Raw genomic sequence first — 24,041 nt, 5'->3', positions numbered from 1 at the left:
TAAACAAAAATTGAACTTTTTTCAGTTGCAGTGTTATGTCTGGCAGAATCCGGGAACAATTCAATACCCGCATGACACCATCCCTACTGTATAGCGTGGTGTTGACAGAGCGAAGATAGAGGGAAGAATAAAAGGAGACACATAGCAGCCAGTATTGAGGACAAAACTACTGAGTTCAGAGTTGTTTGAGACTTTTAAAGACCTCAGCCTTGGGTTACAGTTGAATTTTTCAACAGGATAATGATTGCAAACATGCAAGGAAACATAAGGACAGATGGAAGTTATTTGTAGGCGCAAGCTACTATGTTGGGCTGTATGTGTACTTTCTCCCCTTTCATTTATCTTGTGGAACATGCCTCCACATCAAGGGTACACTTCAGGTCCCTCACTCCAACACCTTATAGTGATTTAAACCAGGCATTATGTTGAATAAAATGATGACAGACAAGATCCTTTTCCAAATTCACTGCCCCTTAGTGGGAGAATTGAATGAGCCACTGATAAACAATTAGATACCCTAAAGCAGTGTTTCTCAAAGTGTGGGGCATGCAGAAGAACTAATTTGCTGAACTGCTGTTTTTGCCCTGTTTTTCGCAATGCACAACAATACTCAAACTGCGTTGGCCATTTCTCAATACCAAGTGCACAAGTCCATACTTGCGTACACGAGTCCATACTTGCGTACACGAGTCCATACTTGCGTACACGAGTCCATACTTGCGTACACGAGTCCATACTTGCGTACACGAGTCCATACTTGCGTACACGAGTCCATACTTGCGTACACGAGTCCATACTTGCGTACACGAGTCCATACTTGCGTACACGAGTCCATACTTGCGTACACGAGTCCATACTTGCGTACACGAGTCCATACTTGCGTACACAAGTCCATACTTGCGTACACAAGTCCATACTTGCGTACACAAGTCCATACTTGTGTACTTGGCAAGTATGGACTGTTCAAGAAAGATCGCTCATAGTCCTTCAAAGTTTGCTATAGTGGGGTGTTTATTGGTATTCCGGCATACGGTGGGCTTACCAACACAGAGCATGAGCATATGAAGGTAATTCGACCCAGAACATTTGCAGAGTATGCAATTTGTAGGGATGGTCAGAGGGTAGATAGGGGGCTGTATGTAAATAAAAGGGTGAATATTGGTTAATTTGTGTACAGTTGCTAATTAATGACAGGGGGTGAGACAATAAAGAACAAAAGGGAGCTGAATCAAAAAGTCTGGCAGACAACCAAAGGTAAAAGATGCGGAGTCTAGCAAACAGTTGCAAATAGCAAAGGTGTGACAACAAAAGGTAGGATGGAGATCTGACAGACGGTAATAAATAACAAAAGATTTGTAAAAAATTATGGATAGCCTTGGGAAATGGAATAAAGGGGTGACACATGATCCTAGAAAGTATCTGTCGCAAAAAGTCTGTTATTTTCTTCATCAATATCAGGACTCGGTAGTACGGACTCCTGAGGACTGGAGAACGCATCGTTAATGTGCAATTGGAACACCAGCGTACTTGATGACATCACCACTTTGGCTCTTTACAGAACAACAATGAAATAGAATCAGATATAACACAGCCCTGCAAATTCACATTTTAATATAAAACACTTGATATATATATATATATGTTCATGTTTGTGAGATTGTTATGAATCTTTAATGTTTTAGAATCCTTGAGTTATTGACAGCTCTGGTTTGTGATGCAGTTGAGCTGCTGAATCTTATTCTCAGTTGTATCAGTGGATCCACAAAAACTTTTCAGAAACTGATTGCTAAAAAAATGGTAAACCTTGCCAAGGACACTATCTGGGACCATGTGTGTTTCATTATTTTATTATTTTTATTATTATTAGGTTGCATACAGAATCGCCAAGTGCAGGAAACCACCTACAATAGCTGTTCTTGAGATGGTGTCAGCAATGTTTGATGACACAACCACCGCAAAATTGTTTTCTTGGCCAAATATCTGTGCATGTGCAGAAAGTTTTTGTCCTCTGAAGGGGGGCCTGACAGAAAAAGTTTGAGAGCCACTCCCCTAAAGAATCCTTAGTCCTAAGAAGTGAAATCTAAATTAGCTAACTCTTACTGTGGTGGGGGAAAAAAAGGTCTCTCTTTGCAGTGCAAATCACAGTTTGTAAAAATAAAAATAGGAAAACCCTCCATTTCCCCTGGACATAGTGAATGAAAACAATGCTTCTCCCAGAACCTCTCCACAGTCCGCTTCCCTCCGCTGTGGCTCATTTGTAGCTCCGGTGTTAGGACATCCACTGATACCCGAGCATGGCCACTTCATTAGCGCTTTCTCTCTGCATATATGCGAGTTCATACACGTGGGCCTCAGTAGACCTCGTTCTTCCACCCACACCTGCTCGCCCCAAACCACCCTGGGATACTGCAGGAGCATGTTCATTTGCATACTACCATCCCAGATTGTATAAAAAAAGCCAGTGGCAGCTCTCTGAGGCAGTGTCTTTTCGCATTTTAGGAACCCCCGAGGGCAGCTTCAATGATGGCTCTATCCCTTATAGTCAAAGGCTTCCACTGCAGTGCCTTGTGTATTTTTAGCTACTTTTATTTTTTTTTATGTCTGCTGTATTCCCACATGCTTAATTCAGGAGGCCACATAGACCATACAAGTACAGATAAGTGTCAAAAACATGTGTTTTGTTGATACTAGTTTATGGAAGCTAATTTACTGCAGCAGACTTGGTACCATCGATTTTAAGGAAGCAAATCTGCAACTTTACAATTGTGCATTTGAAATTCCCAGAGTAATCAATGCTTCCACAACAGTTTTAATTAAATTAGAAGTCACTTCTTGTCAAAACATTACATGGGGATGCTTTCATAGCAGTAGTATTTGCAAATCTTTGTCTGTATGCAGATTTGCACGAGTGTAAAAATCTTTATGTACCTTTGATTTATTAATGTGTAAAGGAATCTGCAAATGTATATTCTGGTCTGCAAATGAATTGAGAATTGTGAATATGAGATGCCAATAAGTTGTGTTAAAGTATATATAATTATGTGTGTTCAAAAATATAATGTTAGCCCCTTTATTATATGACAAAACTGTGAAAAATGTGTTTAGCATTATTGGTTGGGTACAGCTGTAACATCCAGGTCTGTGGTTGAACAGAGTGACTTACAAGACCAGTTTAACACAGAAGCGAAATTTCAGTCCTTGGACTTGTCTCTTTGTCTGAGCTCTTGCTGCTGGTCCCTGTTGGCCTGAAAAGACAAGTTGGTAATTGGTTCACAAATGTTGCAGGTGTTGGACATTAGCAGCTGAGCTCAACCTGTCACTTGGCCTCGTTGCCAGTTCACTGGCCCACACTAGTTTAGATGTGTCAGATCAAACAAAGTGCACATCTAGTTTTTCATTCTCCCATTCACTGTCACAGAGGAGGATCTTTAGACAAAACAAAATGTGGCCAGTGGTTCCCAGCACTGCTTTTTGAAAATGCTGTTGTTTATCTGTTATTAGGTGAATTTACCTGATAGACAGAAATGAATGGCCACTTTATTAGGTACACCTTGCTAGTTAAAGGTTGGATGCCCTTTTATCGTCAGAACTGCCTCAGTTCTTCCTGGCGTACTTACAACAAGGTGTTGGAAACATTCCTCAGAGATTTTGGTCCATATTGTCATGATAGTATCACACAGCTGCTGCAGATTTGTCAGCTGTACATCCATGATGCCAATCTTCCGTTCCTCCACATCCAAAAGGTTCTATTGGATTGAGATCTGGTGACTGTGGAGGTCAATGGAGTACAGTGAAGTCATTGTCATGTTCAAGAAACACATTTGAAATGATTTGAGCTTTGTGACATGGTGCGTTATCCTGCTGGAAGAAACCATCAGAAGATGGTCCACTGTGGTCATAAAGGGATGGACATGGTTAGCAACAATACTCAGGTAGGCTGTGGTGTTTAAACAATGCCAAGTTGATACTAAGGGGCCCAAAGTGTGCCAAGAAAATATCCCCCACACCATTACACCACCACCAGTAGCCTGACCCGTTGATACAGGCCAGGATGGATCTGTGCTTTCAAGTTGTTTACGCCAAATTCTGACCCTACCATCTGAATGGTGCAGCTGAAATGGAGACTCGTCAAACCAGGCAATGTTTTTTCTACTTATCTGTTGTCCAATTTTGGTGATGCTGTTTGAATTCTAGCTTCAGTTTCCTGTTCTTAGCTGACAGGAGTGGCACCCGGTGTGCTCTTTGTGCTGCTGCAGCCCATCTTCTTCAAGGTTGGGCGTGTTGTGCGTTCAGAGATGGTGTTCTGCATTCCTTGGTTGTAATGAGTGATTATTTGAATTACTCTTGCCTTTCTACCATCTCCGCACAGTCTGCCCGTTCTCCTCTGACCTCTCACATCAACAAGGCATTTTCGTCCACACAGCTGCCGCTCACTGGATATTTTCTCTGTAAACCCTAGAGATGGTTGTGCGTGAAAATCCCAGTAGATCAGCAATTTCTGAAATACTCAGACCACCAGCCCATCTGACACAACCACACAACCAACCATGCAACGTTCACTTCAGTCTCCTTTCTTCCCCGTTCTGATGCTTGGCTTGAACTCTCTAGTCCTGGTTTTGTTCACCACCTCCCTAAAGGAAACCTTTGGCTCTTGTCCTAATAAATGCACCACTTACGCTTGCTGCCGTCTTTGCTTTTGCATAATGGGCAGCTATCGTACGATGAGTTTAGAAGATTTCTAAGCTTAACGCAACTCCCTGCTGTGGCTAAAAACAAGCCTGTTGAGAGCCGTGAGAGTAAAGTTGCAGGCCTGAAAACCAAAATAATGAATGGAGAAATGATTTAAAAGGGGAAAAAAAGTGGGAGGAGAGCTGCAGCGTTACGTGATAATGCTATTCCTTTCTTTACATTTCACATTAACTATAACAATTTGACCAAATTTACATGTAGAAAATTTGATCATTGCTATGTGAGTGATTCCAGATACAGACACTGATATAAAGCAAAGACAGTTTTCCCCAGGACTTCTATATGAACAAAGCTCTTTCTACAAGAACAGTTTGTAAGATGCTCAGCTCGTAAAAAAAATTGCAAACAGTGGCTTTAAGCCTGGATTATTTTTTTTTTTAAACTAAACAACTTGGGTGTTTTGTAGCAAGATGCTGAGCTCCTGGCAGCTGTTTCACTGTGAATATCTGGATAAAAGCACCGGCTAAAGCCTAACCTGTAAACAGAACAATGTAAACATGTAAATCGTATTTTATGGCGGCTCTTCACTCCACCCAGGAGGCCATTGTACTGTTAAACCAAGTTACACAGCAATGTCTCTTACTGCTGACATCATTCCGCTTCTTCTTAAATGACACACCGTGGATTTGGAGGCAAATAAGTTTTATTGATGCCACCCTAGCATCCCCGACGCCTCGAATCTGTGGCACATTAAAAATTTATCCAGCCTTTCTGTGTGGATAATAAAAAGACGAACACACACACACACTCGTACACACACACACTAAATCTAAGGGCCCTGTATCCACTCCAGCCTGTTATTAGCTACATCGTAACGCAGATTTTTCTGTGCTTGTTGACATTGTTTATATTATTTACTAAGCCACGGCTGTACACAGAACAGCTGGAGGTTCAAGAGGTCACAAGCCACTGCTGAGAGTTTGGGAAAATTGAGGATTTTTCTCTGGTGAAGTGTCTCTATGTGGATAGTTTTAATTTAAAGTGTTATTGACAAAAAAATAGGAAAAAAAGTTTAGATGTGTATGGCCTCTGGCTACATAGCTCAATATAAAAATGTGTTTCATTTCTTTAATCGTACAAATGACTGTGCCTTTTTTCTTTACACTTGGAAATGTACTCTTCTGGCCTCCTTTAGCTTTCATTTTCCTTTTTTAATGTGCGTCTTGAACAAACTTCAAAGCGTGTACAGATAGCACAGGCACTAACTGCAAATAAGAAGTCTGAAAGTTCTCTCACATGTAAAATGTTTTCAACCCGTAAACAAACACGGGAACAAACACCACGCGTTATCACAGATTCACTTTCTCACCTGCCCACGCTTCAATATGTCTTAGGGGATGCACAATGCATTTCTAGTGAACCAACAAGATGAAACAAAACAACAAAAATGGGGAAACACAGAGGCATTCGTCATGTTAATTGTTCACCAAAGTAAGAGATTCTTTATAGGAACATGAATAAGAAAGAAAGACGTTTCGAGTTCTGTGAAATATTTTCACAGATCCACAGACTGCAGCTTGTTGTCAGGTAAACCTGCCACTACCAGAAAACAGTCTTCCCCTCGTATAGTGGATTCTAAAAATCGCTATTACCTGAGTGTGTCTCTGAATCTGTGTTCTTCCATCTTGACCTCCAGCTCCTATTTCCATGTATCATTCAGCCAGAAAATTGCGCAACCTATTCTCTGATATGAATGTACACTGTCCCTGTCAACTTAAATAAGCAATGATAATATACAATGGTCAAATTTTGTTTCGTGTCTCCAGGAGAGACATTATGTTGTCCAACAGAATTTTCTCAAATAGTTTAGTAAAAGATGTGAGTTGAATTCTTGCAAAGTTGTGTAATTGAAAGTACCTGAATAGCCCTTGAATTTGTAAACCCAAAGTAACGACAAGGTTATTGCAACTTTCAAACATCTTATCAAAGTGTGTCGGTCGCAAAAAGAGACAAGGCCCTTCTTCTTCTTTCACTTAAAAAAGCTGGGTTAAGAGTAGAGGGTAAAACTCCGAGACAGGTGCAGATCGGAGTGAAAAGAATTTTTTGAATCAAAAATGCTGTCTTAACTGTTTCCAAGTTGGTAGCCAGGAAAGAAAAACAGGATTGTATTGGAAGGACGAATCGAGAGGGGAGCAGAAACTGATGCAGGAAACAAGGATGAAGTTGGAGGGTGAAGGAAATGGCATAATTTTTAAGCTTTTGGAGGTTGCTAACACAATGTAGCATTAGAACACAGGAGTGATGGTTGCTGGAAAATGTTCCTCTGTACCTCTATGTAGATGTTTCATTAAAAATCTGCCATTTCCAGCTAGAATAGTCATTTACCACATTAACAATGTCTACACTGGATTTCTTATTTATTGAATGTTATTTTTGTAAGAAAAGCATAAAAAAAATGCTTTTCTTTCAAAAAATAAGGTCATTTCTAAGTGACCCCAAACTTTTGAATTGTAGTGTATGTGCAGAAATGCCCAAAGAAACGATAACCTCCGAGGTAGTGTATGTCTGTGTAGATTCTCAGTCATCCAGGTCTTGGTAATCCAAGGAGCTTCAGTAGAAATCAGCTGGACTTTTCTTGTAGGTTCTCAATACGAACCACAAGCCAACGAATCAACATCCCCCCCCTCTTTGCAAGCCCAGTTCAATCTTCTCAGTCAATTTTGTGAAATTATTCTTATGAAGTGAGCTAAGCAAATCTGAAATGTTGATAGGTGTTGACATGTTTAAAGCCGTGAACAAATAGTCGAAAGGGTGGCGCACCTGCAGGGATTTTTTTCGGGAAAAAAAAAACAGAAAACACTCGAAAGGTCTTGAACAGATTAACTTCTCTGCCAGCACAGATTACCGTGTCTTGGACATATAATAATAGATCATCAGCATACAGTGATACTTATGAACAATGTAGTATATTGCAGAGCTGCAGACAGATGTTTTATCTCCCCTTGCAAATAATCATTGCTGTCAACTCAGTCAAACACCTTCACTGCATTCAATTGAATAACCATTTCAGTGGCTGAAGAGGTAGAGAGAGACATTTACAGATTTCATGACCCAAAATAAAGCCAGTATACAACATCTAAATTAGTGCTACATCTAATTTATTTACAACACTCCAGGACTGAAGAAACAGGAGAGTAAAGTGAAGACGACTCAGAATTTATTTTTACAGCTTCTATGGTCAGGTTTTGAGAAGAGCCATATATTTGTGACATGAAGTGGGAGGCATATTGAAGCCTTAGCTGCGAGGCTATGAGACAACTAGCTCTGTCCCCATCCTCATAAGAAGTTGCTCTTGTCCGTTGTAGTAGGTGTTCTGCTTTGCTTGTCAAAAACAGGTCAATTTTAATTTGCAATTGTAGGCGTTTAGCTGCTAGAACAGGATTCGGTGGACGGGCCTGTTGCCCATCTTTATCTAGGATAGCATCCATGAGTTGTTGCCGTCTTACTCTTCTGGTTTTGGGCAAATGTGCACTGAAAAAATATATACACCCACTAAAAAGAAGCTTTTAACGATTTAGACGTCTCTAAAGAGAAAGCAGTGTTTGTGGATACATAGTGCTGTTTAGCAACCCATTGCTCAGTTTCCATCCTCCTTGATTGTCGATACGTGAACCTGAGGGGAGGCGGAAGTCCAGAATGTGAGACGCATGATCATAAAAGACTACAGCAGTACTTCGCTAAGGTCTTAAACAAGGTTAAAAGGCTCTATCAACTGATGAATAGTGAGGAAGTAAGGAAAATATTAGATGTATCTCTGACCCCTTGTTAACCATAAGCAACAATAAGGTCTTAGATGGTGTTGTTGGTATGGCTGACTTGATTTATGAACACATTCGACATCCTTTCCTGATGTTGAATCCAATTATGTCTAAATTTGGTTGGTGTGAGAATGTTGTTGAAATAAAATTTGCTTATTTGATGCATCCACAACAGCTAATACAGCCAGTGTTTAGTAAAGACTGGCAGAAACTATCCTATAGTGGCCCTTATTTATCTTTGCCTCACTTGTATATGTTATCTATGCTTTCCTTGCATAGGTTTTCTGTTTCTGTTATCATTTACTACACATGTCTTAATTTCTGTGTACGTGCATGTGTGCGAGCAAGCTCCTCAGATTACCCCACTGTCCGCCGCTTGTCGGGGACCACTTTGTGACCGTTGCCGTGGGCGACCAGATGGCTAATTGAGCACTCTGTCATGTCACCTCCCTTCACTGGGGACTGAGCCAATCAGCACAGGCCAGACTTCTCAACTGCCGCCCCCACAGACATCACAGTCCCATCTTAACACAGTGCAGCTTTAGGGGCCCAGAGGGATTGTTTAGGAGGCTCACAGAGAGAGCCTTGTTACAACTGATACAGCATCGAGCCACTGGCTTATTTACATTCTGTCAACCTGAGTGGTTGGAAAAATGTGTATCTGTGTGCACGTGTGTTAGACTTGCACTTCTCTCTGTAATGGTGAAAAATTGTGAAGATCCATGTCGGATTCAGTGTGCTGATGATGTGGCTATTGGCAGATACATCCTGTATGTTAGATTCACAGCTAGATTACAGATGTTTCTAACTAACTTGGCTCAGCATCCCTTGGCATCACATCAAACACATATTGCACTTACTAAAAAATGGCCATAGCACGCATAAAAATGTGTGTATCGTCCCAGAACGAATGCTGGTGTTTATTTTGTTGCTGTGTTTGACTAACTAGACTGAATATAGAGCAAGGATGATGGTGCATTCGTGAGGAGTTTTTGTCATTCGTCTTTATACCTTACAGTCCTCCATTCAAAATGGCCATGGTGGAGGTTCAAGGCACACACACAAAAACAATCAAATTAGGTTGCTTTCAAAACCTCTACTGAGAATAATTGTTGTTTTCAAGAGAAAATAAAACTTCTCAAGTGCCTTTTGCAGAGTAGTGTCACCAAAGCATCACAGCAAGATAGCAAAACACCCATTACACACAGAGACATGCAGACAGCATGATGTATTACTAAAAACATCAGTCAGGAGGATTTTTTAACAGCTTGTAAATATTAACAAAGCTACCTTACAATTAATGTTCCCACTTAGTTTTGCAGCTAAAGAATTTCTCTCTGCTGATCACAGTTAAGTCAAAAATATCCATATGACACATTTAAAATCAGAAAAGCACTCAGAGAGCGCAGTACTCCGCCAAGGCTGCTCAGTCATTGTATGATTTCTGACGGATGAAATCTTTCAAAAATTCATGATCCTCAGTGGTCGATTTGTAGCAGAGTCACATTCATGTGAGCCTATCTCACAGTGGTACAGAAATCTTTAACAAATCCATGGATCTAAACCCGCATCACTGAAAATCTCATCACTTGGTACTTGTCATTTCTGGTCTTCCCTGAAAATTTTATCCAAATCTGTTTGTCCGTTTTTGAGTAATGGTGCGAACAGACAGGCAGACAGACAAACCAACGCCGACCGTCATGACTCCACCGCATTCCTTGGCGGAGTACGTGTCACAGTGTTTTACAATAGAGAGATAAGACTACCATGACAAATACACCAAGTTTAAAGGTAGTGTCTACAGATACGGACCCGTACCCGTAGCCTGTGGCCTACGGATACGGCACTTTCCATTTGCCGATAGATACAGACCCGTATGCGAGTCTCGCGAGTCAAGAAGCTGCTAACCACTGCAAACTGTTGAAAGGTAAGCAAAGGTTAGGGTTAGTGTTAGGGTCAGGTTTAGGGTCCGTACCTGTAGTACCGATGCTACGGGTCCGTACCTCTAGCGTCTACCGGGAGTCATGTGACTAGATCTCGCGTATCTGATTGGCAAATGGAAAGTGCCGTATCCGTAGGCCACAAGCTACGGGTACGGGTCCGTACCTCTAGCAACAACCAAGTTTAAATATTAAGGAGAACCTACAGTATTATATATAATGCAAATTATTCAGACTAACTCAAATGTTAAGATCCTACAATATTATATACTATAATAAATTACCAGGCACATTTATAACTTTAAACTTCAAATCTTTGCAGTAATTTTGAACTGTCGTGACTCGTAAAACGAAGTGTCACGAGATCCAACACACTGTAAAAACAAACAAAAATTCTGGTTGCATTGGCACTAGAAAAATACTGTAAATTAATGGGAAAAAATATAAAAATACATTTTCTTTCCTTAATTTTACATGATTGTGTATTTTTGGGACTTTTTAAGTGTGTAACTTGGATATTTATTCACATGAAAACACTGTATAAATGGTTGAAAAATGATATTTATAAACAAATATTCAGACCTAATATGGCAGAAAGGTTCCATTGTTTGTTGGGTTCATTTTATAATTTTATTCAAAAAAAAAAGTACCGTCGTAAATCTAGTATTTCAAATTGTACAAATCCACTGCTAATTTTGATTATATCAAGTGTGACAGGACTTTTTGCGTGTAATTTTGACAGATTTTAACGTATTTCCAGGTTAACCCTATACGCTTCAGTGCGTCGTAGGTGTACCGCCGGCGGTACACCTACTAATTTGCATAGGAATTTCAAGAATGTCCGACGGCTGCAAACGCGATTATACAAGCACTATACGCCGATGGAAAGCTTAGATTCTCATGAATCCGCCGGTATAAACCACTTTCAGATGCGATTACCACAGCGGGTGAGAAAAACACATTTGTCCGACAAAAACAAATATTCATCCATCCGTTCTCTATACACGGCTTCAACGCACACAGCGCAACTCACATTTCCGGGTTCATTATTACACACAGAAAAAAAGATTCCACAAAAAACGGCCATAATCCAACCTTTTACATCCAGACAACACAAGCCAGTAAACTATTTTGTCCAAAACATGTCCTGAAGTCGGTATAAAATCCCCGAATCGGTCGTTTTCAAGGAAATGCACCTAGCGATGCGCGTCCAATATTCCCTGTATTTTTCGTCATTTTTTTAATTTAAAAATAGAATATTAGCGATTTTTTTTGTACTGAAAACGGCTGGAATTGACTGAAGCTTAAAGGGTTAAAAATGATTGGCTTTACATTCGAGAAATGACATGCGTGTAAAATTAGATTTAAGAGTGTGATTCTTATAATCTGTTCTCAGCTCCAGAAATGCTTTTTAAGTAAGCATGGACTGAACGCTGGCTGGCAATTTAGCATATATTTTGCTGGAAAAACTGCAAAAAACAGCAAAATTGTGATTTTAAAAACTATTTGGTAATCGGAATTTATGCTGCAAATGAGCATAAAATTCTCTCTGTCACTGATTAGCAACATGCATTTGGCCACAGAGGCCCAAAACAATGAATACAGTCTAAGATTAAATACCATGCAGTAAACCTGATGCCAAAATCTCTTACAGCTGATGCATTCACATTATCTCATGATACTGTATGTATTTCCATATTTTCATGTCAATATCATGTTGCAAGATGAGCCTTGAACACATTCCCATTAGGTGCTTCTTAGTGATGTTTGACACCCATTTTTTTCTCGAATAATAGATTCATAAATTAATACTTTTCTGTAAATGAAAGATTATTAATGTGCATGTGGACACAATTAATGAGTTTGACATAATGAGTCCACACACAGAACTCTAGACATGTACAGAATAAGCTGTCTTCTTAAATGAACTGATTGTTTTTCTGTGACGAGGCGTCAGCGGTGTCAGTAAAGGGTGGAAATGTCACTTCAATTAAAAGTGGTTTCAATTAAAGTTATTTTACCTTGCTTGATGAGAGAGCTGGAGGTAGCGGAGATAAAATCTCGGAGATATTGCCAAGGCTCTGGCAGAAAATTGAACCCCAGAATTGAAGCTAATTGAATTTGAGAATGATAAGGCTGAATGTGGGGAGCTCTTAAAGCTGGCAAGAAAGGATGAGTGGAGGGGTTTAGAAGAAAAGAGAGGGAAAAAATGAGAAGTTCTAATTTAAATGGACAAAGATGAAGCGAGGACAGAGTGTAAAACTCATTTTTAACAGATACAGGACGTGGAGGTCTGTGCCTTGAAATGCTCTCGGAACACCTTGTCTTTGACTTTGCGAAAGAGTGACCATGTGACATAGTCTCAGCTAAATAAACATCGGCTTCTATAATCATGTTTTATGCTGCTTGTGGAATAAAAAGAGATGATACTGTGCTGCTTTATTGATGCCCACAGGAACATCACATAGAGGTTAGTGCAGAGGTTCAAGAACTGCAATCACGAGGCTGGTAGAGATTCATTGTTTTGCTTAGGGTTTCGTCATACCACCACTGGCCCAGAAATCCACGCTTTCAGGCTAAAGGGCGGCCTTTTTGGTCAGGTGTTTTGTGTGAATGACGATCTGGAATTAGTGCTATCTTAATCTTAAAACATTTCCACCTTCCAAACCCGGATAGATTTTTTTTTCTTTCTGTTGTAGCATTATGTGATATCGGCTATGATTAACATTTGATGGAAGCTTGACGGCTTGATCGATAATATCTAGATGTATGCTGTTGTAGCAGGAAGACAGACAAATGCATTTACAAATTTACGACCATGGTTGATGAATAATCTCTGTGCATTCGAATCTTTATTTTATGAGTTTAATGCGTTATCATGTCGTGCAATTCTGCTGTCTCGTGTTTTAAGCTCATAAAATAGGACATATTATTGAAGTCACATGGCTTGTCTTTGTAAAGGTGTAATACACTCCTGCGCAATGAACACATTAGGTTCAAAAATGGGTGTAATGCATCCATGTAACATCTACTTGAGTGGAAGGACTCCATTTCCCAGCACAATGTTGCATTGAATGAAATTGTTACTCACTTCACCTGTCCTTGGTTTGAATGTTGTGGCTGATCCAAAACGGATACACTACCGTTAAAAGGTTTGGGGTCATCCAGATAATTTCATGTGTTCCATGAAAACTGAAACCTTTATTCATGTGCTAACAGAATTGCACAAGTGTTTTCTAACCATCAATTAGCCTTTCAATGCCATTAGCTAACACAATGTAGCATTAGAACAATGTCAAGACCATATTTCTGATTTATTTAATGTTATCTTCATTGAAAAATGCTGCTTTTCTTTCAAAATTAAGGATATTTCTAAGTGACCCCAAACTTTTGAATGGTAGTGTATTAAATCAGATATTCTATGATGTCTTTGTGACTCTGCAAAAAGCATCGAGATGATTTTCCACAAAGCCACGCAAGGATTCACTGAGGGTTAAGGTTAAAAATGAAGAATTTAAGATCTACAGTAGGTAAAGGGGACTTGACAACACAAAAATGGAAATAAAGGATCAGAATGGTGCACTGCTACTATTACAGTCTTTGGGGAAAACGGTTTCCTTGTTCATCTTTTGTGTCCCTGCTCTTCTCCCGTAGATTTCCCCAGACTAGAGCAGTGGTCGGAGAATGCCTCCCCGTCCGACTCTTCCCCCTTCATGGATGGCTTCCTCTACATCTCCTCTGGCCCTGGCAAGATGACGCTGGATCGCCGCGGACGAGACGGTGAGCGTACATGTCGTTTTGCAAACCTCCCAGTGAGCCCAATCAATCCATCAATCCATTTGTAAGCAATTTAAACCGCGTGTTTGTCAGAGGTCTACTCCAGTTAAGCGCTCATCGATCAATCAGTGTCAGTCCCGTCACTTGTCAAACTGCCAATCGTTTAATCCGTACAGCAAACAGTCCAGTCAAAACGATCAATAAATCTGTCTTTCAAATGCGTTCAGCATTGGTCCTCTGGGAATTCTTGTCAGACGGAAGCATGTTAGATGACCCAGCGGTGAATGCTCTGCGGAAGCACGGGGCAAATTTGGGTCACTTGCAAAAAAAAATAGATTAAATGTAGGATTTTTGGAACAACTTCTTTCTAAATGTACCCGAGATACCTCCTCCAAAACTTTAGAATTCTTCTTCCTTTGTCTTCCAAGGCACTTTAAAACTTTTAATCAGACTCCATTTCATTTTCCCAAACTCCTCAACTGCTGCTGCTGCACCTCCTGATCTGCAATGGTCCCACTTCTCCAAACAGCTGGAGCATTTCTGGGGCCCATGGGTAATTAGGAGAAGGAGCCGGCTTTGGGTACTGCCTCTGGGGAAGCGGGTTACTGGGAAGGTGGGGGAATGGGGGGGATGGAGGAGAAATGCTACCTGCCACTTGAACAAGCTAAATCTCCTTCATGTTGAGCAAGGCATCCATTTCTATTTCCATCACCCCGCTCGCACTCTGCTCTCATTCGTCGTCGTGCTGGCTAATGAACAGGGCCGAGGTCTGCGAAATTGGCCCTTAGAGGAGATGGGGGGGGGGATTTATCCGAGTATCTCTTGAAAATCTCATTATCTACACAGTTGAAATTCATTTTCATTTAATTTAACGGATAATTCTAATGTATTGCAACTTGGCTTTTAATTTAGTAGTTTTTGGATATAGTTTTATATTGGTTAGGATGATATTGCACTCACCCAAAGAATTGGGATCAAGGTGACCCTGCTATGACAAATAAGTGATGGTGAGTTTGTCTAAAATGCTGCTCAACTAAAAAAAAAAAAAATCGATGAAAGTTTAAACTGATATTGTGGCTATTTAATTGCAGCAAATGCAAGCTGGAAATGCAAGACTGCCTTTTTTTTTCCTCTCCAAGTTAGGAAATACAAGTTTGTATCATACAGTTAAAAGTTCATGTTCTTTTCTTTTAAGAACTAGAAGATCGTCATCAGTAAAGCACATGTCAAGCAAGTAAGCCAATAGAAATACATGGTTTTTGTATTGATATTTAATCTGCGTCGATTGATTCATAATGTCTGCTCAAGAAAGCATCCCATCTCAAAGTTGCTTTTGCACTTTAATTTATGCCTGTATGCCTCATTCATCACTGCTAATGCTACAGGCCATCCATGTTTCGAAAATCAGGTTACAACATGTTTATTTGCTACAATGTCTTAATTAGGCTTAAAGTCTGCAACAGTAATCAATATTTAATTGACTGGTAGCAAGATACTGAGACAATCTCAGCATTCACCTTTAGATAGAAGTCTTAACTTGCTCTTTTTGTAAGTAAAAGCAACATGATGACTGTAGTTTATACGATGAGTCTGTTTAATTGGTGCCAAAAGTTTACATACACTTGTAAATACCATGTCCATCGTGGCGACTAAAATTTTCTCAAATGGAACAATTGAAACACATGCAGCTTTGCCACATAACAATCATGCATTTTGTTTTGTTTTTTTCATTGATTTATTATAGGTCATCTGAGAATATGACAATCTTTCAAAATAAACATAAATATCAAATTCTGTTATATTGCAGATCTGCTTTTTGGTGATTCTTGGTTGACTCTTGACCATGTGGACCCACTGTCTCTCAGCAGCAGCTGATAGTTTGTATTTTCTTAATGATTGCAGCAGTGGCACAACTTTACCCTGCACTTTATAATTACAAACAATCTGAAGCAACTTTGAAATGGCTCCAAGTGACTTTCCTGACTTGTTCAAGTCAGTGATTTCAGATCAGAGCTGTGCTCAGCTTCTCAGACTTTCCCATCGTAGTGCTTGTAGCTGAGTCTAATTAGTGCATCAAATGGGCCCTAGTTACGCCGGGTCAGAGGAGTCAGCTGCTGTAGTCCATTTTAATCACTCACAAGAAGGTAAGAGGTCATTGCACTAAAAACATTTGATCAACGCAACTTTTTTCATCATCAAAACTGATAATTCAAGGTGCCATATGTGTAATTTTGAGCGAACAGATTTTGTCATATTTCCAGAGCACCAATAAATCAATAAAAGAACCAAAATGCAGGATTATTTTGTGATAAACGTGCATGTTATAATCATTCCATAATAGAAAATTATGAATTGTAAAAGTCATTGGAAATTTCACACTGCCATGATATACGTAGTCTTTACAAATGGATGTTTATAACTGTATATAAATTGCTACAGTAGGAACAGTCACTCCAGTACTACTTAGAAATGGGCTACAAATTAACCAGTGGTGCTTTTCCACTAGCACCTATTCGACTCGTCTCGGCTCGACTCCACTCGGTGTGTGAGGTTTTCCATTAAGACTAGTACCCAGTACCAGGTACTATTTTAGTACTTACTTTGCCGGGGTTCCAAGCGAGCTGAGTCGAGCCGATAACGTGATGTCTACAGAGTGCAGGCCACTGATTGGACAAGAAGCAACGACAACGAGAGCGACTCGGTCACGAAAACCAAACCCGCCATTTTGGAAAAAGCATTGATCTGCTGGGAACTTGGCAAACTGACAAAAGCCATAGACCGAGCAGCAGGTATACCATCGCCTCAATGTCCTCCATTGTTGTGTGGTGTTTGTGTCGCACACAAATGCCACTGAGGGACTTCCGGGCCGCCGTGCTATGACGACTCCACCCAGACCTTAACCAAGTCGAGTCGAGGACAGTTGAGCCGAGCAGGTGCTAGTGGAAAAGCGCCTCATGACTTGTGTCACAAAGGTGCTCTCAGTTGTTAAACTAATACCACTCGACCGCGGCTATTTTCCCACCTGGCAGGAATTGAACATTAGCTTTAATGAATAGCTGTGTTACTGCCAGCCTGCTGAATGCATGTTCAGTTTGAGGCTTCTTTTAGCCCTGTTTTGGGGTCTACTGCCTTTTCATTCAGTAAATACACCTTTATTTTAGGGGCGCTCAGGTAGCTCAAATGATTTAATGGTCAACCTGTCCAGAAGGGCTAAAGTTCTTGATGCAGCGGCCTGGCTTCGATTCCATCTCACAGAAGTTTGCTACATGTTCTCCCTCCATTTTTCTCTCTACTTTCTTTTCCGTCTCTCAACGAACCAATGTAATAAAGGCAACAAAAGGCGAAAAAAGTAACTTTGAATACACGTCTGTTTTTATCAGCCAGTCACTAATTTTCTCTTAACTTTGCCACTTCTGTGTCTGGCAATGAAGGTAGTAAAGTTACCAGCTGTACAACCATAAAATGAGCTGAAATACCCTAAATGCTCTGAGCTTAACTGTGGATTTAGCTGACAACTCTCAGTGGGTTCACTGCTAGCAACTCCCTTTATGTTCCACGGTAATTTCACCTGCCTTAAAATGAAATATTTATTTGAACAGCCTTAGTTCAACACTCCTTACATTTCTTTGCATTAGGTTACAACTGAGGGAATTGCAGTCTAGGTAAAATTGCTATTCCCCTGTCTGATAAAAGCCTGTTGGTGTGGCACTGCGTCTTTTGTTGTTCCACATTGAGTGAACATTTCAAATACAGTCATGCTACAGGTATTGTTTTTGTCGAAGGCCACTTCAGCCGCTGTTGTGCATTTTGTACCGCTTACAGACACCGGCACCGTTCTAAAGTTGTCTCCGCTCGGATAAGTGCCCGTAATATTTTGTCCGATAAATACCTTGTTATGTCATGTATTATGGAGGGCCGCGCCAGTTTGGCTTTTGTGCATTAATGGCGCTTTAACTGCGGCTGCGGCTGTTGAAAAATTCAGAGGGACTGGGTTTAAAACTCAACTTCTTCAATCAAAAGGAAGCACTGTCAGGACTTTGTGAGCACGGAGGGATGAGGTATTTTTGAATGTACTCCAGGATGCCTTTCGCTCCCAGGCTAATGGTTTGATGGTCTATAGATGCGCACGAGTTCTTAATAATTCATAGGTTGTGCTCAGGGCTTAATAAAAGCACTCTGCCACAGTGTCTTAAACTTCGCCTCTTTTTTTTTTCTCTCCGTCTGGAAACAACTCCAATAGGCTTATGTGCTTCCACTGATGGGAGCTAAATTCGGAGAACGACATAAATTAATTTGGCAAGCAATTTTGGTAATGGATTTGACGGAGGTGGCATGGGGGATCGTTGTGCCGGTCCAGCATAATGAAATAAAATACCACGCTGCTTAGCACATTTTCAGTCGAGATGCTGCTGGTAATATAGATTAGGGCTCGGAAATAATATTCCTTGTTGGTTTATTTGTGCCTAAAACATTGTTAAAGTGCTTTATTCTCCAGCGTGGTGCTACTTTGCTTCCTGTTGCGTTGGGCTCTCGTCCATATCCGGTTTCTACAGTTGATTCCAGGGTAAATTAAGTCCTCCCCCTTGAACGGGCAGAGGATTGACTCATGCTACTCCTACATTCGAGAGTGTGCACTTCCTTAGTGCGCATCTCAGTGTGTCTGCGTGCTTGTGTGAGTCTTGGGAGGGAAAGAGAGACAGTAGGCAGTTACTTTCTGAAATGGTGAGTGGCAGCAGGGAAATGGCAACCCTAATTTCTGATTAGTTTTGTCTTTTACTCATCAGGAGCACTCTGGTTTTGCCTGCAACAGTAACTCACAACTGCCAGAGAGAGAAGAGGGGGTAGAGGGTGGATAGGAAAGATGGATGGTTGGATGGATAAAGAGAGAAAGAGGTACAATTTTGGCAACGGGTTTTTCAGGACACAAATCTGAACCCATATGAACCCACATTAAACAATGTGATCCCTGTAAAACCTGACCCATTGAAAGTAGATAGAAAAATCAAATAGTTTGGAACTGAGATGTTTCAAAAAAACATTTTGTTTATGATGCATTTTTTGTATCAAATTTGATACAATGGACAGTTTTGACAACTTTTTGCTCAACAATCTAAAACAAAACTCAACTTGCTCCAGTCTACTAATAAGCATTGAGTAAGCTAGCACACTTCATAACAACAAAAGCAACATCATAAATCAAATTAAAAGAAAGAACAAAACAACAAGCTGCAGCGAGCTTTGTCTCCATCTCCCAGTAGGCGCTCACACTGAACATATGTACTCATTCCATATGCATGTACATGCCTAGAACCTGCTCCGTCTCCTCCTCATCCTCATCTTCTATCTACATTTTTCTGTCTCCTTCCTATTGTCATTTTTCACATTTAAAATGTAAAATATAGTATAGCGACTATGATTTCAGAGGAACTGTTGTTGTAAAAATGCTTAAAATGCATTAGAAGGTGGCATTTCATTCATTAATTAACTTAATTAAGTCATCAAAATAGTTTGTTTGTATTTTCATAGGTGAAATGTTGATTACATTACAAAAATGGTTCTGATTCAGGAAAAAAGCATGTTATACACCTGGAATACCAAAATTTGATAGACATTTCACTGCGATTTAATTGAAATACAATGAATTACTAAATATGCATTCTTTCAATGCAGAAAAATACTTATTCAAAAATATGAGTAGCAATTTAGATTTTATTTTTACCATTACTTCTTGAAAATTAGCAGTGATTTTTAGTGGCGGATTTCATGGAAGTAGCCATTTTGAAATGGGGAAAAATACAACTTCAGCTGCCTGCAGTGGAAAGATCATGCACGAGGGGATAGAATGCATGCATCAGGTGTATACAACAGGTTTTTAAGGAAACCATTAATCATGTTGATGAGGTAGAGGTCTCAGAAACTCATGTTTCAAATATGATACAAATGGTTGTGGGACACAAATCTAAACCCATATGAACAAGTCGATTACTTGCAGCTACAACATTACTCAAGTTTTTGACAATGAACCAAATCTTCTTTATGGTTGATCCTAAAAACTTGTCATCAAATAATGTCACATGATTGGAATTTCTGAGTTGCCACATTTATGCAGTTCTGTTTTGTAATTTATGGGGAGCACACAAAGCCTATCTAAACAAATGGTCTAATCTCATATGCTTTTCTGCATGTCTTTGTTGACATGACTGTGCCTCTGCTTGCTTAAATGAGTGAGCCGTGCAGTTGATAAAGCCAGAAATACATGGCAGACAGTGTTTTTTTTTACTTTATCTTATTCCATATCTGTCCATTCCTCCCTGTAATGAAGTGGGCTGTAACTCTGGCACAGACAGATCGTTCAGATCCCTTCAGTTTCTCGATTTCCATTTCCAGCCCCCCTGACAAGCTGTCCGGCAGATGTCTTCATCACAGATATTTTAGTCTGATGGCAAGATAGGCAGAAGATTGGTGGAAGGGCTGGAGGTGGGAGAGTGAGCGAGGGGAAGAGGGTGATTCGGTGGAAAGGGCCACAGCCTGCTATTTCGATGCATACTGAAATGGCTGTCTGTGCAATGTCGATAAAAAGTTTTGCGGGGGGACACTGGGTAAATCTGGTCGAATGCTGCTAAAAATAAACCTCGGCTCACAATCTAAACTTTTGAGTAAACATGTCATTCTATAACTCGACCCATTCAGTCAGTGAACAATAAGACATTTTAATTGCCACATTGATGACCTGATTGGTCGAATCAACCTGCTCATCTTTCACTCTCGGAGCATTTAGCGCATTTTACAATTTGCTGAAGTGAGAGAGGAGGCGAAGGAGGGGAAAAAATGAGAATGAACGATTAAGGTTGCACATTGTAGATTTGATTTCTTCCTGTGGAAAATACTATGCAAGGAGCTCTCTTGGCATATCAGCTAATTGGCCCAATTTAGCTGGTGGAGGCATGTACTATAGTTGGCTTCCGTTGGCGTTGTCTCTGGCGGCTGGTTGCGGACTCCCATGGAGAACGGCTGGGCCATGGGGCTGTTGCTGTGTGCGGGGAACAGCTGGCAATGGACGCAGCTGCTTGATTGTAAATCAAGCACTATTGTTCCTCCTATTGCGCTGGTGCTTGTGTAGAAGCCAGTGGTATCCCACCCGCTAAGGAAATGCTGAACCATAAACAAAGAAGGAAGAAGGATGCTCGTGATGTGCAGATTTCTGATCAAGACAGTTTCCTGGTGGAATATCTTCAAGGGATCCAAAGGCATTCACTGATGTGCTAGGAAGGAACTTGTGCCTAATATTTCAGTATAGTTGAATGATGGTTGTATTCAAGTGAGTCAAATTCATTTAGACTGCAGCATCACACCTGTTATGTGTTGTGCATCTGGAGTCGTATCAGTTCGCTGCCTGGTTTCAGATTTTGTTTTGATTCATCACATCATCGTCTTATCCCACCACATTTTTATTCGCAATTTATACCCGAAGGAGATCAGTAGCGACACCTGAAATTGCATTTCTCAAATATTTTGTCCCTCTACACCTTTTGGCCCCGTTTAATCGCTCTTCTTTCCCTGCACTCCATTTTCTAGCCATCTTAATGCCCTATGTGGGTTGGGTGATTGTGCTGGCCTTTATTAGGGTAATTCTTCAAAAACTAGTGGTACAAATAAGGAGACCAATCATGTGTCCGCACAGTCTGGACCCAGGATCCCGCAGCAATTTGCTTCCCGGATTCACAGTGGGATTTTTAGTGTCTTTGTCCTTGGAGTGGCATGGAGAGGAAATTAAAAACATTTTTTTTCCAATGTCCTCAGTGTAGATGGAAGGTTTTGTCAGATGGCTATTTAAGGAGATACAATCTAAATGCCACATAGGCCAACATGAGAATGAGATCAGTTAGTATTTCAAATGTATTGCAATATTCAAGTCTCCTCATTTATGCATTTCAGGGTCCCCATTGGGACTTTGATCACCTTGACCAGAACTTCCCAACCAATGTCCTCTGTAAACCCTTGTCACCATGTGCATCTTGTTTGAGTTTGGTTCGGTCAAGGACTCATTGTTATTTCAAAATTGTTTGTCTTATTTGAAATGTTTGCGGAGGCCAGTCGAGGGCAAATTATCTAATTTACAAGAAAAGAGACAGGAATGAGAAACACTCATAAATAGTATCCATCAACTCCTGTTGCTGTAACCTTGTCAGCCTAGAAAACAAGATTGTGAATCAGTCAAGGCTGGAATGTCAAGGAAAAAGGTGGAAACCACAGTTTTTGATTTGAGTTCAAAAAGCTCACAAAAGAATGAAAACTTTCATTCTTCGGAAACTTTTAAAAACTTTCATTCTTTTATTCTCATTTTATACTCATTTATCCAACAGTTGTGGAGACAGTTCACTGTAAACCTCAAACATCAGTCTGCTGGATGTGCTTGGAAGAAAAAGTCCAGGGATCTCCAAAGTCATTGCAATTCAGCCTCTGGTGAACGTTAAGTTCTGCAGCAAAATCTGTGCCATTCCATCAAACACTTGTCAAGACGCTTAGATGTAAAATCAAACATTTCAAACTTGAGACGATGCTTGAAAAACACCTCAAGGGATCACCAAAGTCATCCAGCCTCTGGGGACCATGAATGCCCATATCGAATTTTATAGAAATCCATTAGAAGCGGAGATATTTCAGTCGGGACTAAATTTGCTGCTTGACTTCAGACAGAATTGTCAATTCATTATCCTCAGTTTCCATCCTTTGTCTGACATTGCCTCCAATTTAACCAACTTCTGTGAGGGAGGGGATTTGATTTTTCCAAACCAATCACGAGAGACCAAGGCTATCAACCTGAACGCCATTTCAAGTCGACGCTGATGTGTAGCCATGTGAACATACGGTTTGTGCCAGGGTCTCAGGAGTGAGAGAAGAGAATTAAAAGGGCTAACAGAATGCATGCGGTTTAGGTGAAGTAATTATCATAATTTCAGGTCTCATATCAAACCGAGCTGAAGCACTCCTTCTTCTTCTTGTCCGCCTCTGTAATTAGTACTCCACTGTAGCCCTAGCGCGCAGCTAAATATTGTTTGAAAAGAACTTGACGATAATAGTCCCGCCTACATTGCTAATTGGCTAATTGTTTTTGACTGCTTTTTTAACTAAGAAAACATCACAGTGCCAGGCAAATCAATCGGCTCGGTTGAGTAAGTAAATTTAAACGTGTGTTTCCAGCCAATCAAAATTATGGACATCACCATGCCACACCCATGCAGTCTAGCCTTTGCTGTTGTAGGTATCAGCAAATGAGCCTGATTCAAAAGTATAATATTGCAGTGACTACTTTTAAGCTCCTTGCCGCTTTGGTTGTTCAAAGCATCTTGGACAATTTGCCACAGTTCCTGTGTGAATTTAGGCTGTCTCAGCCGATTCTGTCTCTTCGTGTAATCTCAGATTAACTCCAGGATGTTGAGACTATGACTGCGGCTGTACATTTGGGATGCTTGTCATGCAGCAGAATGCATTTTGGACTGAACAGATGTCTCCCTGATGGTATTTTCAAAACAAACAATTTCGTGTGACAGAAATATTTCTTTTTCTCCGCTGTCTAACTTCTTGACAATACCCTTCTAGATTCACCAATACTTTAGCTCATGCACGGCCTAAACTCCCTGATATCCACCACAGGGACTATTAAAAAGCACTTTTCAAAATAGTTAACATTGTTTTCTAAGGTTTCTAACTGCTTGTGATGGCGTCTGACTAGAGTTAGGAAATTAAATGTACCTCTTAAGAAAATGCTTTAGTAGAGGTTTCACAAAGTACAAATTTAACTATTTAAGTAGTGAAT

The 24,041-nt window shown here is 40.3% G+C and overlaps 1 protein-coding gene across 2 annotated transcripts in view; it reads left to right on the top strand.

Annotated features, from left to right (window-relative positions):
* arap2 (ArfGAP with RhoGAP domain, ankyrin repeat and PH domain 2) overlaps positions 1 to 24,041 on the top strand; it is a 221,349-nt gene that overhangs the window by 133,450 nt on the left and 63,858 nt on the right. For both annotated transcript variants that reach the window (XM_051944258.1, XM_022200496.2), the window contains exon 15: positions 14,102 to 14,227. In XM_051944258.1, coding sequence (XP_051800218.1) covers positions 14,102 to 14,227 — 126 coding nt within the window. The remainder of the gene's footprint in view (positions 1 to 14,101; positions 14,228 to 24,041) is intronic.

This window comes from Acanthochromis polyacanthus, chromosome 23 (genome assembly GCF_021347895.1).
Source record: "Acanthochromis polyacanthus isolate Apoly-LR-REF ecotype Palm Island chromosome 23, KAUST_Apoly_ChrSc, whole genome shotgun sequence".
In the NCBI taxonomy this organism is placed as follows: Eukaryota; Metazoa; Chordata; class Actinopteri; family Pomacentridae; genus Acanthochromis; species Acanthochromis polyacanthus.
The sequence above is the reverse complement of the archived record's forward strand: the minus strand, read 5'-3'. Positions and strand labels throughout refer to the sequence as shown.